This window comes from Mycotypha africana (genome assembly GCF_025528875.1).
Source record: "Mycotypha africana strain NRRL 2978 chromosome Unknown BDF20scaffold_16, whole genome shotgun sequence".
Lineage (NCBI taxonomy): Eukaryota > Fungi > Mucoromycota > Mucoromycetes > Mucorales > Mycotyphaceae > Mycotypha > Mycotypha africana.
This window is the reverse complement of record NW_026515740.1, coordinates 21,915-39,160: the sequence shown is the minus strand read 5'-3', so window position 1 is coordinate 39,160 and position 17,246 is coordinate 21,915. Positions and strand designations below refer to the sequence as shown.

Here is a 17,246-nt window from a genome sequence, read left to right as displayed (position 1 = left end):
GGGTGTTGGACTCGAACCATTCAAATACTTAAAGTGAGCTACCTTTTCGTATTTTGAAGAGCAAGGATATCGAAGGAATTATTATTATTTTGGAGGGGGGGGGGGATATTCGGAGGGTTCAATCTTGAACCGAACATTATGGCTTTCAGCTTCGAAAATAACTCTACTCTTTATTCCTTCTAGATGGAAAACGAAGTCTTCCTAGTAGCATCTGAATCGAATTTTAAAATTAAAAAAACCATCGAAAACGTTAAAACTCTCAGTAAAGTGCTCAACTCTAAGGAGTAAGAAACGTGCGACTAATTGCTATTGATTCAGACAATGTTGACAAATTTCCATCGTTCAAAGTTATCTGATAATTTAGATGTGTTTAAACCCTACATTTACAGTATTTTGACTAATATTTTAGATGAAATACATTTTTTTTTGGACAATTAATATTTTTATTTTAGATGAGTTGCAATTGTGTTGTAGACCAAAATATAAACCGTTTAAACAATGATTCAAATTCCAAAAACTTGTTAGCAGTGCGAAACAAAAAAAAAAAAAAGAAAAAAAAACCGTACTATTCCTCACCTGTAATGATCTAAATCCTTGAAATACAAGGAAAACCGTGTTTATTACGGCGATTATTTCTTCTTCTTCGCTGGCTTGAAAATGTCGGGTCTTCCCGCTCCAGACCAAACTGCTTGGGATATAGTCATCATGTTAATAGCGGCGTTAATGTCTCTCTGCCATAGCTTTAGACATTGCTTGCAATGAAGAACGCCGGTACCCTTGAATCCAGGGGTATTAACAATTTGCATATCATCATAGAAACAGAGGCTGCATGTTTTAGAGGTTTTGAATTCATCGATTGTGACAACAATCAATTGACCTTCAGCTTCACGTTTCTTCAGAGTTGCAAAAAGTTTACCGACAACACCACATCTTTGCCCTTTCAATTTTACTACATCTTTTCCAAACATTCCAGCACCAAAGACAATCAATGGTACCCTTCTAGGGAATCCTGAGTACTTATCAGCCTTCCACTTCTTGTCACTTCTAAAAATTATCAATCAGCGCGTAAGCTAAACGATGAACATGTAATTCATTGATACTCACTTGATTGGCGGCTGTTTGTCAACATTCTTTCCTTTCTTCTTCTTCTTCTGCTGTTTTTTCCTCTTCCTTGCCTTGCTTCTCTTTTTGCGATTGTACTTGGCCGTTCCATGAGTCAACATGTTGGCCATAGTTTCGGGTGCTCTTTGCCTTCCTTGGTACAACGTAAACCGGTCCTTTGCTGTTTCATGTCCATAAAAACTAAAGAGAGCGTCTAAGTTATTGAGCATATAACTGGTGAACGCCTCATATACTCCTAGACGAGAGGTCTTTGACGAGGGGATTTGACTTTCTACTAGATCTATTCCTGTAACAGCTTTTATACTGTTCAATTTCTTACAATATTTCGTTGACCCTGCCATATGATAGTATTCGGATGTAGTGCATCTTCGCACTTGTCTTTTATATTCAAGGCCAATAGCAGCAGTAAAAACAGACTTTCTTCCGGGATCCAGGGTAATAGGTAAATAAGTATTGTCAACTTCATCCAGAGAGAAATCATCAAGAGTGAGGTCAAATTTTTGGAACGAGGCACCATGGCCAGATTGTTGTCTTTTATAAAAAAGAAAGTCAACTGAAAACCCATCCGTTCTGACAATATTACCAAAGAGCTCTTTGTTATCACCATTCGGTGTAAGTTCAGAGATACTACATGTGCCCAAGAAGTTAAACCTCATACATTATACTCGACTGCATACCGTATTAACTGTATGCTTACCTTTTGTACCTGAGTTTCTTGAAATCAAAGACATGGAAAAACAGCTCTAATTGGCTTTGGTAATTGCGGGGTAAAGAACGTTTCACAAAAGAAGACAGAGCGTTCACGCTCAAGGTAATGAACCTCCATTGAACGGAAACCTTTGGCAGTAAGGATAGCAATTTTGGAAGAGGACGTCGTCGTACGTCAAATGACTTATGATCATCGTGTTCTCTCTCAAATTCTGCGTTCAAAGATAACAAAAAGGGTACGAAAGACCCAGGATCAGCAGATAATGTCTTCATGTTCACTTTCTTCCCCAGCTTCTTTTTCCAAGGTTCACAAAAGGTTTGGATCTTTGCTTTTATATCTTTGGTAAGATAGTCATCAGTTGGCCATTTAGGTTCTCCTTGGCATATCTCTTGATAGCAGAAATCACTTGTGACTTTTTTTACAAGCTTCCAAGGCATACACTACGCAAGATGAGAGCTTTTTTTTAAAAATTCATGTAAGACCCAAGTAATATTGAGTTGCAACTTACCACAAATGCCGTTTGTATTTTATATATCAAAAAATAGAGAAGTTTCTCCTCAAAATTTTCCACTATACTGTTCGTATAGGAATTAGCAATTTCGGTGCATGCTTCTGTAATGGCTTGACTAAGTCCAGGAAAGAGCTTGACAGGGAAGACAATCTTAGGGTAAGTCGTTTTAAAAGAATCAAACGAGCTCAGTAATTGTTGTGATATCAGCCTACTATTTGTTGGTCTCTGTCCATTCACTAGCTGTATCACAGAGTACCAGAAATTTTGTGTAAAGATACATTTAATACACTTTGGCTCAGCAAGAGTGGCATTTTCCAAGACGTAATAATTCACAAAGAGCTTGGCTCTAAGAACCAAGTTTCGGATAACAGAACAAGCTTCAACAACTTTTGACTTGAATGTGTTGCGATAGTCACCAAAAACGCAGTTATCAAGAGGCAACCTTCTTGTAAACGCCTTGTAATTACTTCCCAAATGATGCTGAAAGACCTCTGCCTTTGATAATACATGTTGAGGACACAGAGGAGAACGCACCGATTTATGTCCTGGTTGCTTGCATTTGGTACAACAGGTATTGTCTTTATCCGGTTCTTCATTATTCTCTTTCCTTGCTTTCTTCTTTTCCTTCTTGATTTCAAAGTTCTGTTTGCGTTTTCTGCCTATCGAACCAACTATAGGTACAATGAGGTCGCTTACTAACGATGAATTTACCAACTTTTGAAGCCACATGAGGTGCTTACCTTGATCTGCAGTTTCTGTCTCATACAATTGACATTTAAAGTATTGTTGGGTGTAATGACCCCCTTTACCGCAATCAATACACGTTACATCTAACAGTACACGATGATTAATCTCTACGTATATATATGATCAGGTATATAGGCTTTCAAAAGGCAAGTTACCATTAACAGCACTTGATTTTTTCTTTTTAAAAATTTGCTTTTTCTTTTCATAAATTATTGTTTTGAACATGGGTCATAGTATGTATCATAAAACGTGAAATAAAAGTGAAAGAGACAACATTTGACTATAAGAGAACAATATATTTTATAGTGCCTATTTTTGAAAGTCACCCATGAACGCATACAAAAAACATTGACAACAGATAATATAGCCATCCCGTTCCGCTATGGTATCTGTTATACTATGGCCCTCAGCCCTCTATCAATGGTTTGATGTCAATCAATTCAAAGTTAACTTTTTTTGGAATTCTTGTCCAAAAAAGGCACCAACGAATATCTTGTTGGTCTCGGAACACATCGTCATTTAGTAAAAAAGTTGTCAAGCTTTTTGTAGTTTGCCCTATTGCAAGATAACATCAATAAAACCATTATTGGCGACTTTCTTACTGATAGAGACTAATTTCTAGGGTTCGATTGTATGTCATCCTTAATGCTGCTTGAATATCACTGAATAATTGAGTATCCAAATATCCAAATACTATGGACTTTTCTAAAAATATTTTTTAATAAATCTAAAATTAAAATGTATATTGTCCATTAAAAATTGTAAATCGTCTAAAATATAAGGTAAAATACTGTATTGGATGTCCGTGACGCCATTGGTGATTTTGTGGGGAAAGAAATAAAAATGGCGTTTTTCGTTGAATGAGTTTTAGTACTTTTGCTAACGAACGTAAATGTCAACTTTTGTCGATGAGCAGGTGAAGCGTCTGGATACCATATTATCACGTTCGTTTGAGCAAAGTCTAGACTTTTCTTCTTTGTCATTTCAAGCTCTGAATGAAGGAAATCAATTTTTAATACAAACAATTCAAGCTCTCGACTTTCAAAACGCCAGCAATATACCTTCTCTAAAAAAGTTGCAGGAGTACCTTCAGAAATACTTGAATGATATCAATTCAACTGCCACAACGAATGCTGAACTAGAATGGTTTTTTGTTGCCAAGTGCACTATTGCTGTTTACGGCCATGTGTTTTCAAAATTGTTGGAACTGACACTACCCGTTTCTGAGTCTATCAATTACTGGAATAGTATACAAGGAAATACTATGCAAGAAATATACTACGCTATGCAAAGTAAGTTTGGATTTAAAAACTAGTATAGTCAATTTTTCTTAGCACGGACTAAATGACAACTGTTTTATCGGTTGTTGCACAGTTGCTCCTAGCCGCTTATATCACTTGCTCAAAAATACTGTGAAAAATCTATCAACCAAATCGGTCAACTTTCACCAATTAAGTTCAATGGATTTCATTATTACACAACTATTTCCTGTCCACAATGAACAACATCAAAAACAACGCAGCCGCAAAACCGCTATCGACCTGCTAAAATTCTTCAATCTTTCATCTCTACGTCACCGACCTTTTCTTCTTCAGATTATTCGAAATGAAATCGAGCTAAAAAAGACGACATTGCAAAGGATACGCTCCGAGCTTGCTGCCAGCTTGGGTGTTATGTTGCTAACTCCACCCCAGTTTACCGATGGTATACCGAAGGAAACTAAACAATGCGTCGAAATGATACACTATATCATGAGAGCAGATCGTACAGCAAGTTACAATAGCTATGGTAGAAGAAACAGTCAGAAGAATGATAAGCACTTTCAAGAACAATTCTCTCTGCAAGAATCAAATACGACGTCAGCAAAAGATATTGCTAGTGAATTAAATCAGATTCTACAAACGTGGTCTTTATCGTGCGAAAGTCATTTCACCACAGTGCAATCACTATACGGCATTCCATCAACGCTGTCGCGTTACTGGATTCCTGCATTACTGCTCTACTATGCTGGCGATTATGCTATAAGATATGGTTTAGACCGTCAGGACGATATCTTACATTATACCCGAGAATTTGGTAAAACGGCTTACGAGTTCTTGCTAAATTGGGTGTGGGAACCCATGGTAAAAGTATACAATACTATCAGACTTAAAGATCAAAGATTAAGTCTTTTAAGTAAAGAAGGATTGCAAAGCGATTTGGATGTGAGTAAATGCTAAACCAATGTTGAAAGGGTAAGATTGATTAATGTACCAGCGTGTAAATTCTAATAGTCTTTGGAGCGCATGGTAGTTGGATTTGCCACAGATAACCTGCATCTAGCCGAAAACGAATTATCTCATTTAGCTCTAGATGTTAGAGAAGGAGACTTATCGGTTTTGCTTAAAGAATATGAAAGAGAAATAAAGGTAGGATATCATTGGTTAACATTGTTGATAAGCCAGGAGAAACTGATTAACAGCGAACATAGAACCCTCTAAAAAATGTTATTACTGGTAATTTACTACAAACAATGCTTATTCAAGTACAAAAAGTGAAGGTAGACGTTGATCTCGCCATGTCCGCCCTTGATAAACTTCTCAAATCTAATGAACTCAATTTTGCATTCCTTGGTAATTCAAATTTTTCTTTTTTTTTTTTTTTCTTCTTTTGTTATTGTTGTTATTTTTGAACAATAGTATCTGATTTATGACTAATCAATTTAATATTTAGCTGTTGCACCTTCAATGCTATTGACATACGCTTCGGCTTCGTGGCTTAAAAATAGACTTCGAGGAAGGTCCCAGCAGAAAACAAACCAGGTTGGTCTCCCCATTAAAGAGACAATTCGGTAGGATGTTTTCTTTTATGCTGATACCCGACTGTTCGTACTTTTCTTACTCATATTGTTGAATATTGTGTTATAGACGAATTGAGAGACAACTCATTATACACAAGACCTTTCAAAAGGATGAAGTTGGTGAATGGATGCTCAACACAAATATGGAGCGGGAAATACAGCACCAAGTTAACTGTGAGGCTCAGGGTATCCTGCTTTGTGAAGTTCATTTATTACGTTCGTATTCCCAATTACTTCCTCACCGTAATAACACTCGAGCACGTTTTCTAGAGGATATACGAGATTTGGAAAATCCAGTGCTTACGAATGAACAAAAGCTGCTGACTGTTGCTCGCATGTACCGATTTTGGAAATTTTTACAATAAGAATAGCACTTTCTCCTTTGTTACATTTAACCATGATATACAAAAACTCCTTATTCATACAGCTAGTCTCTAATGGTGGGTTTTACTCCTCCCTAAAACCGATCATCGTCATATTAAATTGAAGTAAAACCGCGTTTATTTTACCCTTTAATTCAATTCCATACTTTTTCTTGTTCTTTGTTACTCGTACACAATGAATTACGCAAACCAAGCAATGAAGTTCTTCCTTGTCGCTATAATTTCTATTATCACAATGCAAACTGCAATCAAGGCAATGCCTTTTCCCGATAACCTACCTGCCCAAGGAGCAACGATGTACAATGAAGATAGTAGCAACTTCAACAATTGGATAAATCAAGTCAGTGGCCGTGGAGCAAGCGCGCAAACTGTTCAGACTTCTACAACAGAAGTTAGTACAGCAGATGGGCAAACTTTTTTGATCGATAATATAGATGGAACAATTAAACAAACGTCAGGAACTGCTTCTAAAGCAAATAGTGGCAGTGGTGTTCCCGTTAGGCTTGCTGCAGCCAAAATGGGCCAAAGTACTACTTGCAATTTATTGATTATATTTTATTGCTCACTTGGCTTAACTATGTATTACCTACCATTTCTCTAAATTTTTTGTAGATTTACCGTCTCGTCTGAAATTGTAAGGGGCCATTCATTAAGCATAAAGCTGTATTAAGAGCTTTCAATTTGTGTACCAAAGAAACATTTGTATGCTAGCGCCTGTTATATACATTGTATAACAATAAACATTGAAGTTGATTGAATAACCAAATTTTCTTCCATGAAGAAGCGATAACAAAAATTTTACAGATTTCAAAATGTAATAGTCTGTGCCTGTGCCTTTTTTTTTTAGTGGACAAGATTATGAACAATGTTGTAAACCGCTTATAAGTATCATGTATAATAACCCAGATAATATTAAGTTTATATTGCGCAACACCTTAGTATTTACTGTTTATCTAAATATCATAATCTGTAGCATCTTGTAATAAAGCTGCAACAAGTTTCTGTTAATCAGTTTGAACAGCTTAATACATCCCTTGGAAAAGCGCCGTATACTTACTGTACCAAAAACTCTTATCTAGTCTTTCTGTAATTCGATCTGCATCCTTACATAGCATATTTTCCATGGCCGTATCAGCAGCATAATAGTGAATAAAAATATCATTTTGGTCATCGCTTCCCTCATTATTTGCAGTTAACGATGTACTTTTCAAGAGTAGCACGGGCTTCGTGTTCCTTAATATTGGTTGCTCTGGCAAAGATATGACTGAAACTACAGATGAGGTCTCGGATGAGGAAGAGGATAAGTTAGTAGTGGTATTGCATGTAGGATTGGATCTTCTCATCGTAGATAATGTGTTAGGCGTAGAAATGTTGATGGCTGATGAAGATCTCCGTCGTTGTAACACAGCATTGTTGCTTGGAATTGTACTGCAAGTATCAGATAGAAATAAAAATGGAGGTTGGCTTGCTGAGTTTGGTGAGAAGGCTATTGCTAAATTGTCTACATTTTGTTGCCGCGCAGGGTTCACAACAATTTTAGGAACTAACACAACATAGGAATGAAAAGTAGTCATTATAGCGTTCATAGCAGAAAATTATTGTTACTCATACATGTGAAAATAGACGGTTCAGACTGGAAGCTGCTGGGGGAATCAGTTTGAACTGCAGGTGATTGCACCGTAGGTGTGGCTCGTTTGGTAAAAATAGAACTCGACACAGACTCTGCCGTAGGAGGTGGGCTCACAGGTGTCAACCAACTTTTTAGAAGTTCCAAACTGTTTCCACTACACATTTCATGGCTGCTTCTAAATTTGCTAAGTTTCTTTAAAAGTCTTCTTCTCTGTAATACCATAGCTACCAAACCTTTCGCACGTTCATTGTATAAATCATTGGCAATTTTGTCCTCTATTTTGGCACGATTGACAAGTTCTTCAAATCTATCAAATAAATTAGTCGAATATGGAATAATCCGGGGGAGAGGAGATAATTAGGCACATACGTCAATGATTTAGAAACGTCGACTAAGCGAAGAGCCAATATTTCCAGCATTTTTTGAAAAGCAACACCACGATGCGAGGCTGTGTTTTTTATTTCCTGATGTTACGAACAGAATATCAGTTCCAACTCACATACATCATCTTAATAACGATTTTACCTGATAAATCTCTGCATACTGCCGCTTTCTTTCTATAATTACCTCACGCTGGATATTGGATAGTTTTTTGTTCAATTCATGCAAGTTGAACAATTTTTCACCCATTTCATTGACCCTCGCAAATTTATTGTGAGGTGTTGTCATGTCTGAGAGTGGTATGACAATCAACCTGTCTGCATCAGCGGATGGCCGATTGCTGACTTCAAGCAAGGAATCCAAAGAATGTTCTGCCCCGTAAACACGTATAGAGAGTGCGCCTTCCAATGTCTGATAAATAAGAATTAATAAACTGATCCATGCATAAAGAAAAAGATGAAAAGTAAAACTTACATTTAAGAATTTAGGTACATCGTCAAAGTTTATATATCCCGTTGCCTTGGGGTCAATAGCAGACCATGCCCGTTTAAAACTTTATCGTTTTCGGAAAATGTTAGTGTTGTTGTTAAGCAAAACAAAGAGAAAGTGCACAACTTACTTTCTCAAATCTGTTCTGGTAATCAAGGTAAATTGGTTGCGCTTATCAAAGGTAAAGGAAAAATGATCTATGACAATCTATTTCTATAAGTTAGCAATCTTCAAAATAGAAGGATAAAAATAATCATAAAAATACCACAGTAAAGAGATTGACAAATATATAGGTGCATATGACATAAAATATCACAAATAGAGTAATCGCTAAGCGAGGAGACCCACAGTCTTTCTTGTCTACACATTCTGGAGCGGATTTGGTATAGTCATGCATCAAGAAATCCTAACAAATCATAGTTAGAATTACGTAAATGAAGATATGTATTGAGAACTGGAATACATACCCAATTTTCACCTGTTGTTACGCGGAAAAGCGTCAGGATCGTATTATACAGAGACCGAAAATTTGCATGCTCATTTCCATACATCCCGTACCGTGTGGTGGAAAATAATTCTTGAAAAACTACACCGAAGCAAATAATTACAATAAAAAAGACAAAAGTAACAGAGAAAATTGAAGGGATAGCGCGTCTATGATATCATAAGTTAATCCTGAGTACTTATGGATGAGTGAACGAAGATATTACTTCTGCATTAAACTTACTTGACAGACCGGAATAGTATATTCAATGATTCGTTGCGTTGAGCTAATCTGAAAGCGATGCCAATAAGAACTACCTTTCGAGTAACATCCCAGCCAAACTAAATGTAGAGAGTAAGCTTGAGATACAGATAGACATTGAGAAAGTGACTAATTTCGTATACTCACTGGCAATTCTGGATACATTTTGGGAATAGAGGTGATGATTGCTAGAGTAACAAATGATTTTGAGTAACAATAATCCAAAAGTGCATTGCCAATTTACATTACCCAAACTAACAAATACAAAATCGTGCATGTTCCATCTGTTGAAAACCCACTAAGGAAATTAAAGGTTATTGTAAGTTTGCCTATCAAGAATCAATCTTAGACCGTTGAGACTTACCTTATAAAAACCTAACCCAACAATTTTCGCAAACATTTCAAAGACGTAGCAGCATAAACATAAAGCATTCAGAGCCTCTTCAGTTTAATAGAATGTCAGTAAGTGGTACCAAAATAAGGAATGCAGCGAGTATCTTACCTTGAATTTTGCTGAGCCATGTCGGCTGATGGAGGTACTGTGTGGCAAAGCCAACAATATTTATTGTAAGAATTGCGGTATAAACTTAGCAAATTTACCGCGTTTATCTATAACTAAATCGAAAAAAAAAGCTCTTGCACTACTATCTGGAGGCCGCTTTGCTTTTAACGAAGGTTTTACCAGGGCTAACTGTCTTTGCAAGTCTCGAAACTGACGTTGAGTGTTTGTCAACGTAGAGATACCATTGCGCTGCTTAAATATTTCTAAAAAAACCTAACAATTATAACAAAAATTAGCAAGAGTCCCATTTAATGTTCTAGAGTACTACTTACGCCGATGAACAACTGAATTGAACAAAGCGATGCAACAAACATAAAAACAACGTAATAAATTGAATGGTAGACAGATGTGGAAGACCAATTGAAATGAGGTGGTAGAGAACTATCTCCAGGGACGACGCTCATTGCAGAAAACAGCGATAATATCTAACATAGAATTACCCCTTAGTACATCGATTATACATCCCATAATATTACACAACAAATTACCCATCCTTCGCCAGAGGCGCATTCAAAAAGATGCAGTAACGCCTGTCCAAAAGTGTCAAACGAATAATCATATGGATTTCGCCATACTTTTGGTAATAGAATCTGCGATATCCCATCCTCGTTCGTCAAATATTCGCCGTAACATTCTGCCTTTGAACCCACATCTTTATCATTGCAAAGGGAAAATCGTCCGCTAAATAGATAGCAACCATATATGGCAAACGGAACAAAAACAAGAATATTCAAAGTAACTGCATCAATCATTTTTGGCAAACCATAAACCAAGTCCACAAAAATTGTGCGCATGGTGTTAACATAGTAAACAATCCGTACAGATCTCCATACGCGTAATATGCGTAGGCAGCTAATAAAAATTTTGATACGGTCACTGTCAAAGCCGTTAGTCGATAAGCTTAATATTGTGAAGATCACTTGAAGAAATAAATCAGTCATGTCCAGTATGTTCCATCCACTGCGCAAATAAGATTTCGGAAGCATAAACACACCATCAGCCGTCATATGAATGAAAATGTCTATCCAGTATACGAAAAGAAGGATCGCTTGAATAGGCTCAATAATATGGTTGACGTGAGTCGAATATTTTTCACGATTCAATTCATCGGTCCACATAGCCAATAAAGTAGTAACACTGATAAGGGCAATCATTAGGTGGTTGTACCTTTCTTTTGCCAATACCTTTATGCATATTTGACGAATAAGACTATCCATTTTGAAGAAAACGAACGATCGAAATGCTTTTAAATTCTCCAAAATAACGGCTTTGTTTTCCTGGGCGACATTAAATTCATACTCATCATCATACTTTGTCTGATTTTCATTTTCGAAGTCAGTGTAAGACGTCGTTAAAGCTTCCAGTTGTAAACTACTAATACTGACTTGAGAGTAGTTTGAATGCCTCCTAATATTAGGTATAGGAGTTTCACTGGAAAATACTGAAGAAGGACGCCTATGGATTGCTGTTGATATTTCAGATCGTGAATGAAGCGGAAGCTGATTAATATGTCCACCACGAGTCTCTTGCTTGAAAGTTCCAATGGAGGATGATCTTCTCATAAAGTCTTCAAATTTACTCACTGTTACTAGTGCAGTAACATTCTGAGGCAAATTTTTGAGCTGCAGTTTTTTTTTATCTTGCCTAACAAATAATGGCAATAAAATCCTAAACGAACAAACCATCTTAGAGCTTGAAAATTCATAAAGATACTTTCTAATTACCTGCCCAATTTATCCATTCTGAAATTTTCAGACTTCCATTGGTGCTCATGAATGTACTTTCTAATTTGATACTGTTTGATTTCCTCCTCGTCCAGGTCAAAATTCTCCATGATGACGGCAATAAACAGATTCAAAACAATATCTGCTCAGAAGAGTAAAATGATCCATTAGCATTATCAACCATAGGAAAGCATAACTGCGAGTAAACCTCTTACAATGGATAATGAAATATAAAAGTACAATGAACAATGATGCATAAGGTATTGACGACTCATCCTGACTATGCATTGCATCGTATAATATGTCTGTCCAATTTTCACCGGTCATAATCTATATAGTTTGACACATGCGATCAATTCATTGACTAACTGAAAGAAACGTCTGTAGGTATGTACCTGAAATAATGCAAGGAAAGCCTGATATGAATTGTCAAACCTCATTGATGGTTCATCTATGCCAACAAACTGAAAACCTCCACCGAATAACTGAACCGAAATGGGACTAAACAGCAGGAGGACTAGAAACGTAAAAATTGTGAGGTTTCGTATACCTTGTCCATCACTGACAATATCAGACTATATGATAAAAGCAATAGTCAGATGCTAATATAGTAAAGAGGACTTCTTTTAAAGCGCAGCTTACTATCAACTGAAGCACTCCAGGAAACAGATACACTAGACGGTATGATCTAATGACAGGAAATACTACTAAAAGAGCATGATACTGACTCGACCGGACAGGAGCCAATAAACCAACTAAAGTAGCAATGACTATTATAAAATCAATACGATTACGTGGCTTCTTCCAGAACCTCTTCCATTTGGAATAACTCAGTATACGCATCACAATTTCGACAGCAAAAATGATTGTGCATAAAAGATTCAGAGAGTCTGCGTAAAGTAGAAGGGATACGTTAAAGAAAAAAAAAATGTCTCGGCTGTACAAGAAAGATAAACACATACCTAGATAGTTCTTTTGTTGGACCGTTAAATCAGATCGATAAAACATCATCAACACGATGTTCAAGGCTACTAAAAGACTTCTCAGATATCTGAACCTAGGGTCGGCAGAAATATACTGCGTCCATCTATGCAAGATTGATGGTCTATGTGAATAATCATTCCCAAACATGTTGCCGTTGACAACCGTTTTCTTCAGCTCTTCAGATCGGGCTTTATAGCTTCTTGACTGTTTTTCAGACAAAATCATAGGAGCCTTTCTCTTCGAAGAAAATGCACTTTCACGCATATCACCTCGGAGATGTGAAAAAGATGTGGTGATAACGGCAATAAACATTGGCACAAGTACAAAGGTCATGAGAAAAATACAAAAAGTATAGAAAACAGCTGCACCTTTGTCTGATACACTATCTTGAGTAATGTACAGCAATTCAGTCCAGTTCTCGGTAGAGATTACGGTTAACACATTAAGCATAGAATAAAAGATGTTTTCATAACTCATGAAGCCGTATTCGGGTTGATTTGCTCTGTCTTGAATACAAACTTGACCTAACTTACAGAAGAAACCATCTGTGCCAGGATGGATATACTGCGTACCAGTTTTAAGGTCGAAGGGACCGGTTCGTTCTTTAGGACTCACCATATACCCGGCGCATGATGTTCGCGGTTCCACGTAATGTATATCAGTCATTCCTTGATATAAACGACCCTCTTCGGGCATAACAGCACACCGTCTTGTAAAAGCATTCATGAAGATAAATAAAGCAGCTAAGGAGAACAATAGCCAGAAAAAAAATGAAGAAACCTAATACATTTTTGAGCATATCATAACTGCTGCTGAGTGATTTCATAATGATAGTGCTTCCCTCAGTGATGACAAGTAGACGTAGAAGACGTGCCGCGGCGAATGCTTGAAATACAGGCCAAGGACGCTTGTGCAGAACCACAAGAATGAATATGTCAGCCCAATAAGAAATTATAGAAACCATGTCAATCAAATTAGATATGTTTGATAAGAAAGCTTTTGTGAGATATTTTCAGGAAATCCATAGTGCTGTCATTGCTTGTTTGTTGCTGAGCTGTTGGTGGTGATAAAGTGGCAAATATTTGATGTTCTAGTTCATTATACATCGACGACTCTGGTAAATCGTTTTTATCTCCTTCATCCTCATCGGTGTTATTCCGCTCATCAATGTTGTCTAAAGGATGTACGTCGATCGAATTGATAATGGTTCCATAGTTCGGGTTAGGTGATAGAATTTGAGAAGTACTTTCCTGAAACAAATAATTTCCTTCTGACACTGATTTGTTAATACGACTCAATAATACAGATAGAGACCGTGATTTAGTACTGCTATTACTGGGACTACGGTAGCTGGAAGAATACGTGTCCCTAATCGATTCAGCTGCAAATGTGCCTGAAGAAAACGAACGGCTTCTGACAGCATACGACGGTAATGAATCTTAACTCTGGTCTTTGAGTGTATTAGCAAGCCGGCTGTCATCCCCGTTATGAAGACCTGAAGGATTAAGGGACTTCCAAGTCTTTAAATTCCCATCAGCATGGGCTATCTGAAGAAATTTCGATAAGCGACAAATTCTTTGAGCTACTCGTAACAGAGTAAAAAAGGTCGGCTTCGACGTTGAGTGAGTTCTTAATACAAAGCCGTAAACAATAATCTTCGATATCATTTCGAATCTAGGGAAAGAATATAAAATAAGTTCAGAGAAAGGAGGGATTAGATCAAAATAGGAAGTTTACTCACGAATAAATAATGTATATAATTAACAGCAAGTAATCCGTACTTCTGTCGATATATGGATGGTTTGTATCAAAAATAACAGGGATAAATGACATTAAGAGCCACTGGATTACCAGTAGAACAAATGTGAAGATTTCATATGAACTATAAAGCGTCAAATAGAAAATATCAAACTACCGTTTGAGAATGGAGAGCAATGAATTAATTGCTTACCTTGAAGCGACGACTTTCCAAAGAAACAGGCGAAGTGGATGGGTTGGTGAAAAGACAAATAAGGACCAACCTTCAAATCTTATTTGAGTATTATGTTGACTATTCTGATGCTGCAAATTATACATGAATTTCTCCAACAACTGACAGAATCGCTTTATTGTGTGACTGTACACATTATTATATATCTCGCGTATAGTGCATGTTCCTATCGTATCAATTGGCAACCATTGATTTTGAAGATGCGTATAAGAAGGTAGTGTTGTGCCTACATGTGCTAATAATCTGTCTGTTTCCCCGGCTGTCCTAGTGTCATCCTGCAGCTGATTGTCTTCTGGTGTAGATCGGGAAAAGCTTGGTATTCGACGAAAAGAAGAGAATGGGAAAATGCTACTTAAACTACTTAAATGGAGTCCCATTTTTCTTCGATTGCTTATAGGTAAGGGTATATCAGATTCCGAAGACAAACTTTCTGGTATAAACAGAGAATTTGTAGTATTTGACTGCGTATCCCGATGCTCATAATGATGATGCAAGATTTCTGGCTCGTCAGTAAGTTCTCTTATGGCAGGTTTGTTATGGCGGTGTTTACTGATCTGACCTCTTTTATTTACTCTCGTACTAATAGTTTCACTTTCACTATCAAACTCTCTGTCATCATCATTATAAGTTTGCTCAGAGGAAGAATCATTCAAACACGGTTGAGGTAACCCGTGCTTCAATTGATACACATATGATGACAGCGTAAACAGTTCATTCTTAGGCATCAGAGTATCAGCAGGTTCTGGAGAGCGGATATTTACTACACGCCTTGCCATTCCCGCTATTTGTCGCAACCACTTATGCAATCTCAAATACCGACTATATGTCTTCTTTCTTCTCTTTGATCTGTTCAGGGCAATATGGGCAGCTGATAACCGCACAATACCCGAAAATCGTCGGGTAGGATATGCAATCTCTGGATACTGATCATTATCATTCAGAAAAAGGTTGTGACTAGAAGCGTAACTTGCATTTACTGATTGGCTTCCTGTGGATTGCAGACAGGACAGTTGCCAACTTAATGGTGATGTCTTTCTTCACGCGGTAAGCCGTTGATCGATGATGTCGTTTCTTTATTTTCCATTCCCGGCAAGATGGCATAAGATGAATGCCGCCGTCGGCTTAAACTATCATGGTGCTGACATGAATATAGCACGTTGTTGGTTGATGCTTCTGTTATAGTTGAGTTAATGGAAGCATGTGAGTTATTGTACCTCTTCCTTTCCTTGGAGGGCTCTGCGAAAAGAATTGGAGTGTTATCTTCGTTATATAGTTTGCGACCAATATAGCCGTTACATATACTGCGCCGCCTTTTTACTCTTCTTTCCACTGTTGAGAACGGGTTGTTATTAAGTAAAAAGTCTATGGCATCTTTTTTTGCTAATGTATCTGTTGTCAACGGTTGAAAAAATGTTAATCGTTGTTGATACTGATAGTGTTGTTGTTCTGCTTGGATGGGGCTGTCATAAAATTTTAAAGGAGGCTCCGCTGATCGTGCTGTACGCATCGATGGGACAGCTGACGGTCGCCGTCGCCTGGTCACACTAGTGTTAGTATTGATATTGCTAATTTGATTAGATTGCTGATGAGCATTTGATGATAGTTGCTGTGAAACGGGTGATGTGCTGCGATTCATAAAACATGAAGATAAAAGGAGTTGATAGCTCTTGACAAGATTGCTTTCAAATTGTGAACAAAGCGTTATAGATAGAGAGGAAAATGAGCTCATCTTTTTTCTTTTTTTATTTCTTCTAAATCAATGTAAAACATTGCAGGAAGCTCAGCTTTCTTTTAAGCAGCTCAAATTACAAAATCAGCTCACTTGAAACAACCGAATATAAGCCATTTGAGAAAGTAAAGTGAAAAGGCAGAATGACGTGTAAACATAAGAATTAGAGACTTTTGAACTTCAGTATTTTATGTGATATTTCAAACTGTGAATAATCAAAGCTGCTATTACTATAATGTGTCCACAATGAAGATACATAGTTTTTCAATAAAATTCAACTTCATCAACTTTCACTCTCTCTAAGACCTTACTATGCAACAGCGAACAAAAGTAAGCTTTTTTGCGAGCTATTACAAATTCTATTTTTTCAAGCATAAAAAAGGCAGCAAACTATAAAATTCAAATATCGCTCGCCTCTCTTACACGCGGTCTATCATGAAGCCACTACTGCTACATCTCAAAATGTTGATACAATACATTACATACATTATTCGGGCTACAAGTCTCAGTTCCAATGCGTTGGGTTGCATTTTGTATTCACCTGGTGGCTTACAGCTTTCCACATATTTCTGAGATAACGAATCAAAAGAATATACTCTCGTTCAAGAATACAATCCGCATTCTAGATTTTTGAGTGGCAACTTTACCGGATAACCGCTTTGAATAGGATTCACTGGGACCCATATCATTTTTTCAAAGCA

General features: G+C 37.1%; 9 protein-coding genes across 9 annotated transcripts; 2 read left to right on the top strand and 7 right to left on the bottom strand.

Moving 5' to 3' along the window:
* Nucleotides 1-698: 698 nt before the first annotated feature.
* On the bottom strand, nt 699-1,006 carry BDF20DRAFT_900558 (uncharacterized protein; the record flags this gene model as incomplete). The annotated part of the gene is made up of 1 exon (XM_053082744.1): nt 699-1,006. A coding segment is annotated over exon 1 (226 nt), but the record flags the coding sequence as incomplete, so codon positions are not given.
* A 94-nt stretch (nt 1,007-1,100) lies between these two features.
* Nucleotides 1,101-1,778, bottom strand: BDF20DRAFT_928138 (uncharacterized protein; the record flags this gene model as incomplete). Its single annotated transcript, XM_053084721.1, has 1 exon — nt 1,101-1,778. The coding sequence occupies one exon, from the start codon at nt 1,776-1,778 to the stop codon at nt 1,101-1,103; it is 678 nt and encodes a 225-aa protein (XP_052930948.1).
* A 241-nt stretch (nt 1,779-2,019) lies between these two features.
* Nucleotides 2,020-2,789, bottom strand: BDF20DRAFT_801046 (uncharacterized protein; the record flags this gene model as incomplete). The annotated part of the gene is made up of 2 exons (XM_053076384.1): nt 2,020-2,271; nt 2,340-2,789. Coding segments are annotated over 2 exons (702 nt in total), but the record flags the coding sequence as incomplete, so codon positions are not given.
* Nucleotides 2,790-2,955: 166 nt separating this feature from the next.
* Nucleotides 2,956-3,325, bottom strand: BDF20DRAFT_900542 (uncharacterized protein; the record flags this gene model as incomplete). Its single annotated transcript, XM_053082743.1, has 2 exons — nt 3,245-3,325; nt 2,956-3,172 (listed from the first exon to the last, which is right to left on the bottom strand). Coding segments are annotated over exons 1-2 (174 nt in total), but the record flags the coding sequence as incomplete, so codon positions are not given.
* A 601-nt stretch (nt 3,326-3,926) lies between these two features.
* BDF20DRAFT_230090 (ATP synthase regulation protein NCA2-domain-containing protein) lies at nt 3,927-6,245 on the top strand. The gene is made up of 6 exons (XM_053074963.1): nt 3,927-4,381; nt 4,464-5,293; nt 5,363-5,497; nt 5,560-5,701; nt 5,802-5,890; nt 5,996-6,245. Exons 1-6 carry the CDS (start codon nt 3,982-3,984, stop codon nt 6,002-6,004), a joined length of 1,605 nt encoding a protein of 534 aa, XP_052930945.1. The 5' UTR covers nt 3,927-3,981; the 3' UTR covers nt 6,005-6,245.
* Nucleotides 6,246-6,389: 144 nt separating this feature from the next.
* Nucleotides 6,390-7,204, top strand: BDF20DRAFT_230208 (uncharacterized protein). The gene has a single exon (XM_053074966.1). It carries the CDS (start codon nt 6,487-6,489, stop codon nt 6,910-6,912), a length of 426 nt encoding a protein of 141 aa, XP_052930944.1. The 5' UTR covers nt 6,390-6,486; the 3' UTR covers nt 6,913-7,204.
* A 60-nt stretch (nt 7,205-7,264) lies between these two features.
* On the bottom strand, nt 7,265-13,552 carry BDF20DRAFT_917585 (Ion transport protein-domain-containing protein; the record flags this gene model as incomplete). Its single annotated transcript, XM_053084587.1, has 22 exons — nt 7,265-7,299; nt 7,369-7,854; nt 7,923-8,248; nt 8,311-8,405; nt 8,467-8,733; nt 8,797-8,875; nt 8,942-9,018; nt 9,077-9,217; nt 9,279-9,465; nt 9,539-9,636; nt 9,704-9,744; nt 9,806-9,854; nt 9,921-9,997; nt 10,059-10,095; nt 10,239-10,331; nt 10,391-10,543; nt 10,607-11,762; nt 11,843-11,984; nt 12,058-12,172; nt 12,238-12,417; nt 12,485-12,732; nt 12,805-13,552. 22 exons carry the CDS (start codon nt 13,550-13,552, stop codon nt 7,265-7,267), a joined length of 4,830 nt encoding a protein of 1,609 aa, XP_052930943.1.
* Nucleotides 13,553-13,908: 356 nt separating this feature from the next.
* BDF20DRAFT_230119 (uncharacterized protein) lies at nt 13,909-15,713 on the bottom strand. The gene is made up of 3 exons (XM_053074965.1): nt 14,778-15,713; nt 14,568-14,708; nt 13,909-14,500 (listed from the first exon to the last, which is right to left on the bottom strand). Exons 1-3 carry the CDS (start codon nt 15,590-15,592, stop codon nt 14,266-14,268), a joined length of 1,191 nt encoding a protein of 396 aa, XP_052930942.1. The 5' UTR covers nt 15,593-15,713; the 3' UTR covers nt 13,909-14,265.
* Nucleotides 15,714-16,519, bottom strand: BDF20DRAFT_230118 (uncharacterized protein). The gene has a single exon (XM_053074964.1). The coding sequence runs from the start codon at nt 16,450-16,452 to the stop codon at nt 15,835-15,837; it is 618 nt and encodes a 205-aa protein (XP_052930941.1). The 5' UTR covers nt 16,453-16,519; the 3' UTR covers nt 15,714-15,834.
* Nucleotides 16,520-17,246: the final 727 nt, after the last annotated feature.

Bases quoted from the DNA above. Each gene is read 5' to 3' on its own strand.
- BDF20DRAFT_230208 (XM_053074966.1), top strand. From the start codon at position 6,487: ATGAATTACGCAAACCAAGCAATGAAGTTCTTCCTTGTCGCTATAATT.
- BDF20DRAFT_230090 (XM_053074963.1), top strand. From the start codon at position 3,982: ATGTCAACTTTTGTCGATGAGCAGGTGAAGCGTCTGGATACCATATTA. The intron at 5,294-5,362 runs GTGAGTAAATGC...AAATTCTAATAG, and splicing joins GATTGCAAAGCGATTTGGAT to TCTTTGGAGCGCATGGTAGT. The intron at 5,702-5,801 runs GTAATTCAAATT...TTTAATATTTAG, and splicing joins ACTCAATTTTGCATTCCTTG to CTGTTGCACCTTCAATGCTA.
- BDF20DRAFT_230118 (XM_053074964.1), bottom strand. From the start codon at position 16,452: ATGAATCGCAGCACATCACCCGTTTCACAGCAACTATCATCAAATGCT.
- BDF20DRAFT_230119 (XM_053074965.1), bottom strand. From the start codon at position 15,592: ATGGCAAGGCGTGTAGTAAATATCCGCTCTCCAGAACCTGCTGATACT. The intron at 14,709-14,777 runs GTAAGCAATTAA...GACGCTTTATAG, and splicing joins TGGAAAGTCGTCGCTTCAAG to TTCATATGAAATCTTCACAT. The intron at 14,501-14,567 runs GTGAGTAAACTT...TTCTTTCCCTAG, and splicing joins ATTATATACATTATTTATTC to ATTCGAAATGATATCGAAGA.